At 45.6% G+C, this 11,211-nt stretch overlaps 1 protein-coding gene across 1 annotated transcript; it reads right to left on the reverse strand.

Annotated features, from left to right (window-relative positions):
* Positions 1 to 475: 475 nt before the first annotated feature.
* Positions 476 to 3,402, reverse strand: CITED2 (Cbp/p300 interacting transactivator with Glu/Asp rich carboxy-terminal domain 2). The gene is made up of 2 exons (XM_042885417.1): positions 3,134 to 3,402; positions 476 to 2,577 (listed from the first exon to the last, which is right to left on the reverse strand). The coding sequence occupies exon 2, from the start codon at positions 2,568 to 2,570 to the stop codon at positions 1,860 to 1,862; it is 711 nt and encodes a 236-aa protein (XP_042741351.1). The 5' UTR covers positions 2,571 to 2,577; positions 3,134 to 3,402; the 3' UTR covers positions 476 to 1,859.
* Between the last annotated feature and the right edge of the window lie 7,809 nt (positions 3,403 to 11,211).

The raw sequence follows: 11,211 nt of genomic DNA on the forward strand, positions 1-11,211 counted from the left end.
TCCTCTCTGAAGCAATAACTTACAACTAACTTACATGTCAGCTTTGCCAAAGGTGGAGTGAGGGCAGAAGTCTGCAACAGTTGGCAATGAGGGAGCAAGATGTCAAAAAAGTGGCCTTTTTTTCCCCTCACAAATACTTAAAAGTGGATACTTTGGATTTGTCTCAGCGGGCATAGGCGGTAGCAATTCTATGGGAGAAAGGAGTGAGAGATATCCCATGGAGGAATATTTTAGGAATATACACTAGCTTCTTCCTAAGTCTCTAGGAATGGAACGAGGTCAGTGCTCACGTGATGCAGATCTGGGCTTCGCTCCCCTCTGTTGACCCTCTCTGGGAGAGGAGGCAGCCCACCACCCTCCTTCCCCAAGTTACAAGAAGTTATTACCTGTCAAACAATCTTTCAAAGTAGTTCTTTCAGATGAGATAATAAATATGCAAAAAGGAAAAAAAAAAAAGTCTACTATATAAATGAAAGCAGATTTATAAAATTACAAGTTTAATAGATAAATATAATAAATACTTTATGCATCATAACTCTGGACAACTACATTTAAAGCAAGTATGTTGGCAAGTCACAAAAAAGTCGCATCTCGGCAACTTTGTATTTCATAAAACCACACTGACAGGCATATTACAATGCTACGTATGAGGCTGTATGCTGTAAGTATGTTTAAATCCTGCTCACCTACCGAGTTCACCATGACATATATAGGGGTGCAGTGTACCTTAAATCCTGGAATGTCTTTTCGAACACCGACATGACACTACAGAGAGATGCTCTACTTACTGGGGACAGTGGGGGGAGTTTCGAAGAAAAATACTGGTAAATGACTTCTAGAAAAACTAAAGCATTTCTTAACTTTTTATTGACATTGGCAAATTAAAATAGAATAAATTAACAATATTTTCTCAAAAAAATGTTTTGTACAAAAATACTGTCAAAATTTCCTGAAAAGCTTTCAACACAGTAGTATCTTTTCATGTACGGAATAAACTATATTAGCACAGTGTCAAAATGCTGAAGAATAGAAAATAATTGAACTAAAATAAAAAAAAAATTAAAAAAAAATTAAAAAAAAAAAAAGAGATAGAAAGAAGACCTGTGAAATGTTTGCCACTAGTCAGCATTCCATCCACACCATATTATTGTCTGTACATATGGGGGAGGGGGAATGGGCAGCAGACTCTAAGTAACAGTATTACTTGTTCTGATCCGGAAAGGTTTGGCCCACATCTGCTAAGCTTCCAGTTTAGCATATCCGAAAAATAAAATAAAATAATGTATTCATTAGCCTGCACTGCGATGCATAGTTAAAAATTAAGCAAGATGGCAGCATTTGTGCAGTAGTATCTGCCCTTCAAAGTTCATGCAACCAACGAATGCCTTTTTCCCTGTTCCCTCAGAATTTAAATGCAGCTCGAGTCATTAGAAACCATCGTTTCCAAAATCCCCAAGATCAAGCAGTTTGCCAAGATTAACATCTATCTGTTCAGCACGGTGGGAGTGATGGGCACGTTCCTGCGAGGAAACCAGGAGAGAGGAAGGGGGCAAACAGCGCCCAAAGGCACAGTTCGATGGGAATGATCCCCGGGGGGATGGGGGAAGGATGGGAGGGAGAGGTGAGGGGGGGAGAGGACACGTGAATGTCGAGGCTACAAAAATAAGAAGTGGCAGTAATTTAAAAAAAAAAAAAAAAAAAAAAAAAAAGAAAAAAAAAAAAAAAAGAGTTTACGCAAGCGCATAGTTTACTCTGCTTTCCAGATTCTCACCTTTTCGGGCAGCGAAAAGTGAGACACCGCGTTGGGGGGAATGTTTTCACTCGCACCGCTAGAAAGTCCTTTGTTTGTTGGAAATGAATCAGCAGCTCACCCTGCTGGGCTGCTGTTTGCAAACGAAGTCCGTCATGAAGTCAAACTCGTTCTGTCCCAACCACAGCTCGGGCAGCTCCTTGATGCGATCCAGCCCCATTTCGATGACTAAGGACATGAGGACCTCCTCGTCGATGAAGTCAGTGTCTATGACATTGGGCGGCAGCATCGCCGCGGGGACGTGGGGCACGGCGGGCGGCAAGCCGCTGCCTCCGCCGCCGTGCTTGGGGTTGCAGTCCCTGAAATGCTGTCCGCCGCCGCTCAGCGGGTGGCCGCCGGGGTGCAAGTCCGGCACGTAGTGGCCGTGCGGGTACGGGTGGTGGCTGAAGTACTGGTTGTTGAGCTTCTGCAACTGCATGCTGGCGCTAAGCTGCCCTCCCGGGCTGCCCACGGGGGGGGCCATGAACTGGGAGCCGCTGAAGCGGGCGGGGGGCGGCATGTTGCCGGCCGGGTGCCCCCCTCCCACGCCGCCCGGCCCCATGGCGTGCCGGACCCCGCCGCTCGCGTTCATATTGCCCGCTCCGTAATGTATATGGTCTCCCATCAGGGCGCTGAAGGCGTGCGGCTGCTGCTGCTGCTGCTGGTGGTGGTGGGGGGCGGCGAACTGCCCCATGCCCAGCCGGTGCGCGGGGTGGTGGTGGAGCCCGCCGGCGCCGTCGGGGAATCGCCCGTGGTTCATGGCCATCATATGTTCCGCCATCTCCCACCTGGAAAGCGAGCGTGTTAAAGAGAACGCCCCTCGATCACCGGCCCGAGGAAAGCCACCGCGCCGCTCGCTGTCCTCTTTCCAGAGGGAAACCTCCCTACCGCGTCTCTACCGTGGAGTACAAAGGGAGAAACGCGAGCGGCGCCCGCCCTGCGAACGCCCCTCTTCCCTCCGCTCAGCCGGCACGCGGCGCGCCCGCCCGCTCCAACTTGTGCGCACCATCGGCGGAGTGCGGCACCCGGCACAGCTGCCTCCTCCCGGACGGGGGCCCCGCGCCTCCCGAGCCCTTCGTGTGTCACAAGCGGCGTTCGTTCAAAGGCGCTCCTCCAACTTGCGGAGAGCGAGCAAAGAATCGGCAAGTCCCACCCCGCCGCTGTCAGCAACTTTTGGAATTAAGTCCCAATTAAAAAGAAATAAATTCAAACACCGCGAGGCACAGATAAGGGATTAAGCCGCGCAGCCGAGGAGCACCTTTTCTCGCGTGTTTAAGCGGTCGCATTTTTCCTGCCGCACACAAAAGGGACGCACCGCAGCAGCTGCCCAACCTCCGCACTCACCTCCCGGCTGCTTTCTTCTTTCCCTTCAAAGGTGGCGGTGAAATCAGTCACCAGCAGTCACCCCGCATAGAGCGCGCTGCACTCCTCTCCCGGGTTGACGTGACGGCGGGGCTCTGCCGCTGCCGCAGCCCTAGCGCCGCTCCTCACTCCTCTGCGAGGCTCATCGGCACTTGCCAACAATGAGCTGTGTTTCTTACCCAGCTTTGGCCACAGCTAATATAGGATTTCAGAAGGGAGGAGCAAAACCCTCACAGGCAACCAGAAGTAAAACCTGGAGCAAGCGAGGGGGGGGCGCCCCCCCCCAAAACAACAACGAAAACCAACCAACACCCAGCGCGCACACATACACGCACACGCAGGGACGCATACACGCGCAGAGCCACGCAGGACAGCATCCAGAGGCCCCACTTCCCCTGATCACACACGTGTGTTTGTGGGGCTCCCCCGGGAACAAAGCGGGGCTCCGCGGCGGGGAGTGCAGCCCCGGCAATGCCACAGAGGAGGGCGCTGCCCGCCGGCACAGCGCGGCCGCGGACACGCGTGGGGCCGGCCGCTAAGGCAGCGTCGCCCGCTCTCAAAGAGGCCCCGCTCCGGGCCCCTCCCGGGCCTCCGCCGTGCAGGTGTCCGATCCCGGACGCGGACGCGCGTGGGTGCTCCCACGGGCCGGCGCCTCTCCCGGCGACGAGATCCGAGATCCACCTTTTTTCACAGCCGCGCTGCCGCATCTCTCCCTCCCGGCTTCCCTCCGTACCCGCGTAGCCCACAGTGTAGCAGCCACCTCGGGTGTCCGGGGCGGGTGCCCTTCCGGCGATGCCCATTTTCTTGCTTACGATCCATGTTCTTAGAATGGAGAAGGAAAAAAAAACGTCGATAATGCGGGTGAATGCTTTGTGAATATGACCGTCCTGGCTAGCATGTCCTCTGCCCCTCCTATCACAGGTTGCCCCGTTCCACCCTAGAGGGACAAGTGTGCCCCAACTGCCTTGAGAGCAGCAGTACTGCACAGTGCACCTCTGCTCCAAACCCAACCTGCTCTGGAGGGCTGTTGTGCTGGAGGAGCACACAGATGCTGTGGGATGGGGGAGGCCTACTGCAGGGGAGAGCTGGATGTTGCTTTGATTTCAGCTTTCACCTGGCTTTCTCCTCTCTGCTTTCCCTTCTTGAGTGCCCACATGAATACCCTTCCCCAGACAGGAGGGATCATCCGCTCCTCTTTTGAGGTCAAAGCAGACATCATGTAGGCTGAGCTGGAGATTCTGCTTCTCCGCGTACCATGCAAAGACACAGCAGTGTAAGAGGTGCACAAGTGCTTCTGCGGAGGAGATGTTGGCAAAGGCCACAGGGGTCACTAGGAAGTATGGGCATTTGGCAGCCCTCCTGCCACCTTTTGTGTGGATGAGGCCCTCACCTGGCCACAGCAAATTAAGGAAGAGCAGCAGCTCCACCTTTCTCTTCTGTGATGGAGACAGAGGAAGGAGTTCCACTCGATTATCCTTATGGGCCCCTTCCAATTCAGGATATTCTATAATTCTCAATTCCATGATTCTGTGAAGAGTAAATCTCTGCATGGCCGTTGCAGTCCTCACACTTACAAGACACCAGAAGAATACTCCACTCAAACCCCAGCTGAGATGCATGGCAAGGATGGAATTAAAGCCCTGGGAGGAAAGGGATTGCCTTGAGTTCCAGAGTTACCTTGAGTAAGTGACCTCACCCTGCAGCTCTCTTTCCTGCAGATATTAGTTAGGATGTCATCACAAAGTTGTGTTTTGCTCTTCTGATGCATGTTGAGTAGGTACACTTCTGGGAGAAGCTGTTCAGCAGGACCTCCAGTCTGGCTCAGGGAGGTTTTACAGGGCAAAACAATGAATAATAAGAAGATCCTGCTCCATTTGGCAAGTTGTCAGCTGTGTATCATGACAAGTGGTTTGTTTAATGTCACATATCCATGGTGATATCGGTATGCCTTTTTGCTCTCCCTTGCTTTGAGTTTTAGATCCTTTTCAAAGCCAAGCACACATCATATCACAGCCCTGCAAATGCCCTTTCCTATTTTCAGCTTTCAGATGTTGGAAGCTGGTATCAGATGCCAAAGTGAGTTATGGAGAATTGGCAAGAGACTGCCAGAAGCAATAGAAGGCATGTCAGAGCCTCTGTGACACCTCACTCATACAAAACACATCTTCAGGTATTTACAGCCCACGTGCAGTGAAGCAGGCATGATGGAGCTTTCTTCATCAGGGGCTGCAGTGTGCTGAGATAAAGCTCAGCAGAGTGATACAAGACATGTTTTCATTGTTACTGGTTTGTGGCTGCAGCACAATAGGAACACAATCAACTGGTTGCTTTCCAGGAAATGGCTGGAAGACTTGGTGACAGGCAGCTAAGGGAATGCAGGACAAAGCATGAGGCCATCATGGAGCTGGTAGCAAGCTGGATCTCATGCATGCCACCTCCTGATTTGAGCCAGGTTTATTTAAAGCTATCCGGTCACCCATAGTCTACAAAGGCATCTGCATACCTGAATTGGCTCTTCAGTCAAATAACAAGAAAGGCAGTGCATGGTTGGAGAATGCAGGAAGTAGGCAGGGTGAAGATGGAGCAGCAGAGCTCACAGATTGCTGTGCCCATTCTGGAAGAACCACTGAGAACGATTAAGCACAGCAATAGAAAAGCAAGGAAAAATGGTCCTCGCTCGAGTGTTAACATTTTATATCAGAAAGTCACAGGGGAACAGAGCCTGATTTCTGGCTGCTGCCCTGCTCACTCCTTCCAGGTCGGAACACTGCTGGAACAGAAAGGAAAATTATAAAGGATAATCCCAGACGGTGTCTTTCCACATATTTGTTGGAAATGTTCAAGTCAAATGAATACATATGGTTCTAGGGATCTGCTTCCGGAACCAAATGAACAATGAATTTCTGGCAGATTTGGATCTCCAAGTCTTTTTTTTTTTTTTTTTTTTTTTTTTTTTTTTCCCAACTCCAAATGTAATCTGTAACTCCCTGTGACTTATTTCTCCCACATCACCCCTGGAAGTGAGTTTCTATGTGTTCCCTCCCACGCTGATACAAAGCAGTCAGGAAAACCCAATTCAGGACATCTGCTAGGGTTATCTGATAGGAAATTTTATATTAGAATGATATCCTGGAAGAAATGCCCTTTGTGTAGAAATGATTAAGCTATTGTATTGGAAGACAAGCCATTATTTTCTGGCACCTCTCACTTCTGTCCTCATCACTGCTTCCTTCAATCCCACCCTTCCCTGGGCAGTTGAAGGGAAGATGCAACTGTGGTGCAGGATGGCTCCAGCTCTGGCTCCACCAGCTGCATGGCTGCTGCCTGTTTCACAGCCCATCCCTAGGAAAAGCAATGAACTCAGCATTTTTGTTCCAAATAGGTACGCAGGAAGCACAGAGATCTGTTTTGGTCTGTCAGCCTTTCCCCCCTTTTATAGATCAGTGAGTTTATTGCCTATGGGGAAAAATGCAAGGTTTTTGACTAGAGGAGGTATTTCTTTTTCTGACATATTTATTGAGAGACCTGTTATTCTTAAATGGTTTGGGATGCACACAAGGTTATCTGTGGGCCTGGGTGTGAGATCCTCCAAGAATCCAGATGGAAAGGAACCTTGGCAAGTTCTGCTGCTTGACTAGCACCAAGACTATGGCAGAATTAATAGAATTAACTTGGTTCAATTCATTCAATACAAGCATCCTAAAACCATCACAGCTCTCCACAGTCAGTTCCAGACACTGATCAGGTGTTCCACAGAGCTCAATGTAAGCCCTCCTGTTTCAACAGTCCTCTCTCCTTGGGAATGCTGCAGGTCGGTGAGGTGATGTGCCTGGCACACTGGTCATCAACACAGGTGTGGAGGAGGTGACCCCAGTGGTGGGTCACATTTGAAGGAATTACTGGAAAGATGTCCAAGCAAAAGAAAATCTGTACCATGTTCCTTGCACCTGGCTAGTGTGGGAAAGTGCCTGGAAATGTAGGGAGACAGAGTGTGTGTGATCTCCATCAGTCAGCACAGGGCTCTTTTTTCCTTTGCTAGGCTTCACAATGTCACTGATTGCTATTTTTACTGGTAGTGGTTATTCTGCTAAGAACAGTGGTTAGCAGTCTATTTGTTAGCAACAAATCTTTATGAAAAGCAAAGAATTACTCAGAGCAAGGAACTTTTTGAGCCATTTGGAAGTGCCTCTGACGATATCCTTGTCTTAGCCAGGAACAGAAGATGTATGAATCAAAATGGTTTTCTAAATTAGGGAACATGGACTATGCAAATTGTGTTGCTCTCTCTCCCACCCACCTTTTCCTGTTTGTTTAGATGGCTCAAGATAGTAATATGCTGGTGTGTTTTGTAATGGTGATAATGAATGTGGCTTTGCACCCTTCATCTATATTGTCATATATGTGTGAGAAAGTCTTGGGAAAGATGACAAGTTCCATCATTTTGCTGTTATGTGCTCTTGGTGCAGTACTTCAAGATTACTTAAACAATTATGAGGTTCATCCATAAGTGTAATTTTATTGCAAAGTATTCTCTTTGAAAATAAAGTTTTGTAAAAAATAAGAACTCTTACTAAGAACATTATTTTGTGAAGAGGTTCAGGAGGATGTAACTGTACAAAAATAAACTCATAAATACGCAGATTACTGATCAAGCATCATCCCATTGTATTCTATCACTCAAAATCCCAACGCGGAACTTTTTGGACCCTCTTTACTTTCAGGCATCAATGGTAAAAAGATATTACAAAAGTAAAACATTCATGTAACTTTGAGGAAGTGGTAGGTAGTAGCTTCTGCAGCCAAATGACAGCAGGTTCAGATTTAGCACAGAGATGAAAAGCAGTCAGAAGTGAGGCTGTATGAACAAAATTTTGTTCAATTTGTCCACTGAGGCAAGTAACAATAATATTACTTTAAGTCAACTAAGGCTTCTTAAAAATGTTCAAGTAGAATGAAATGTTTTATTTAATTAAAAACTGTTAGAAAGTAGAGTACATACTTCTAAGTATGTATTAGACCTGGATGATTACACACCAAGTGTTCATTGCATACATTCTGTAATTAATTGAACTGGTAGTTAGCAAGTAATTTATTTAAAGTCCACAGAACAATTGAAGTTTGTTATTAGGGTGAATTGGAGTTCAAAACAAAACAAAACAAAACAAAACAAAACAAAAAGGAAGATTTATGATTACAAATATAAATCCTAGTCCAGGATTCATTTATACATATGATTATCAGTCAAATTTTTTAGGCAGATCATTTCACACAGTTATCCTATTTTCTTGCATCTGTGTACAAATATTTTATTTCAAATCAATGAGTCTAAGCAGGAAGTAAAATACTTCTCAGTATGAGTAAGGGTGACAAAATCTGACTTCTCAGACCACCAGCTGAGCAAATTGATTCAACTTAAACACAACGATGGGGCCGTGTTTCCAGGTGGTTGCATCTTTATAGCGTGACAGTCCACTTGAGACACTGAGCTGTGTGAGTGTCTAGCTTGGAATTTAATAGTATCCAGTCTGAAATCTGATTGTATTATTCCATTGATTAAGTCCATGTTTTCCCTTTATGGCTCTAATATTTCTGATATGAATAAAAGGTTAGTGAAATTAACATAATGTTTATAATGGAAATGTTCTGTTACTGTAGTGAGCTACAATTTCAATTTGAGTAAGCACATACTTTAGGCATGCTCATTGGACCTCATGCAGCAGAATCTTTCTAAATCACGGGAGAAATACTGACTCCCATGGGGCTCTTCAAGGGTTCACTGAACAGCAAACAAATATGTGCTGAAACAGTGTTGTATTATGTAGCAAACTTGTTCTATAATATAATCACCGTGGTTGCTAAGGTTTCTCCAGCATCCTTGGCACTTTTAATTTTTCTTAAATAAATGGGGAAGTAGTTTAATCCTCTTGATGATGATAAAGGGTTACAGGCAGCTGTGGTGTTGGTCATATGTCACACACAGTCAGCAGACAGTTGCAGTTTCAGTTACACTTTCTCCTTTGATTTGATTATGTTTTTCTCCTAAATTAAATAACTGCAATGTGTGTGCTGTGTGGTGATGGCAGCAGCATTCATTCCAGGCCTTTCAGAATATGCTGCGGTTCATGGGGAATTTATAAGAAGTAAACCTTCCCATTGCATTCACCATTTTAGTTAACTTCTTTAGCATAGCCTTCTCCATTTTGTTTACTTTTACAAGCTTTTCAAGCATGAAGGATCCATGAATCATTCCACCACGGACCCATCTTTTCAGTGGATTTCCACTGCATTTCCTTAGTTGAAAGCCTGTAATCCAAACCTCTATTTTAAGGCTTTATGTTTCAAGTTGGGTCTCATCTCAATCCAGTACTTCACATCGCCTTTCTTTGGAGCTGCGGTATCTTATCTGGCTGGCTTCTTTGTGGCAAGGGTTAATCTCACACAGACAGGCCATTCTCGGCATGTAAGATACCTATCTAGGCTTCTCCCTCCCCAAGTGCTAGCTGCAGACAAGGCTTGCTGTTATTCCTATCAAGATTAGTTACACACTTTCTGTGTGGATTATTTCTTCTCCCTCAGCCTTTCTTTTTGGCTGGCACCAGCCTATGCTGTTTCCACTTGTGTAAGTAGCTGCGTTTGTTTTGTTTTGTTGTTTTTTTTTTTGTTTGTTTGTTTTTGTTTTTGTTTTTTTTTTTTTTTGGGGGGGGGCGCGGCGGGGGGGGGGCTGTGGGATTCAAAAGTAACAGACCTAATTTCGAAATGTTTCAAGTTTTGCCCCGAAATGTGTACATCCGGATGCCTAAGAAACAACGAAGACCCAGGAAAGTAAATATAAACAAAATAGTTCAAAATAGTTCAGATTTCCTCAAGTTAGTTAAAACTCACGTTTTGTAGCCCCTTACTTGGTAACACAAAGATAAACGCTGTTTTCTGATCAAGCATAGCTATGTGAGTTCTGCAAAATTTTGATACTGTGATTTTTTCAAATGATTAATTTTGCTTGAAGTTGTTTTTAGGACGGCACAGGAGATGTACTTCACACACTGCTGTTCTTGTGCGTCAGCCTGATGATATCACACTCAAGCACTAATAATACCACTAGCTGCCTTTTACATAAATTAGCACTTTACAGCTTCAGTGCATAACACCAACACTACCTAATTACTCTGGAATCGAGCATGCACTCTTTTCCTTTTAAATGAGAAGCTGATGGATTCAAATGGTGATATGTAATCAGAAAAGAAAACAAGACCTTTAACAGCCTAGTTAGTGGTTTCATCAACAGATCAGGAGCCAGAGTACTTGTTCTCCCTCCTCTCCCCCACCTTCCCAATTCAGTCAGTGTAATGAAATTCTGTCTTAAGCACTCAAATTCCTTTTTCATTGTGAAAGTCTCAAACAGAGCCTAGTTTTTTCTTTCCATAAAATGGGAAAAGTAATATCCCCTTCCTAAAAAATGCCTTGCGGCGACCTTTTTGGTGTGAATACTTGAGTATTATTACTGTGGCCATAGATAATTTATGTCAAAATATTTTAAAGATAATTTAGTTTTCTGCTCTATTTTCCATTCACGAGTGGGAACCTGGCCATCTTGATCTCTTGATCTCCCTTAGGAAGTCGCTATCACCATCAGCTTCAACGGAGGCAATGTCCACTCAGGAACATTCAATGTCACACTAAATAAAGTTCCTTTCCAACAGCCTCTCAGTAACAGTTCCTTAAGCTCTCATTCCTACCCGAGAAAAACTCTCCCCTCTCTTCTATTGCCTTTTCAGTGCCCTAAATATTCCACTCCCAATGCCTCTTACCAATTACCCCTGCAAGACTCTTTGGAGGCACTTGCTTCCTTTCTGCTCCAGGATGAATTATTCTCACAAACTTTCAATCCTCATAGCTCTTGCCCAGGAAGATCACTGCAATTTTCCTTCCAAATAGCCCATTTCCTGTGGCTATATGCAACATTGCCTCCCTTGAAAAAAAAAAAAAAAACAAACCATCATCCAGTGAGTTGCAACAGTCTAACAGTGTATGACCCATTATAGTGAAATTATGTCCTTTGATAT

This window comes from Lagopus leucura, unplaced genomic scaffold (assembly GCF_019238085.1).
Source record: "Lagopus leucura isolate 7727_CA_CO unplaced genomic scaffold, USGS_WTPT01 Super-Scaffold_73, whole genome shotgun sequence".
NCBI classification, from domain to species: domain Eukaryota; kingdom Metazoa; phylum Chordata; class Aves; order Galliformes; family Phasianidae; genus Lagopus; species Lagopus leucura.

What these genes read in the sequence shown, in the direction of transcription:
- CITED2 (XM_042885417.1), bottom strand. Translation starts at nt 2,570, where the DNA reads ATGGCGGAACATATGATGGCCATGAACCACGGGCGATTCCCCGACGGC.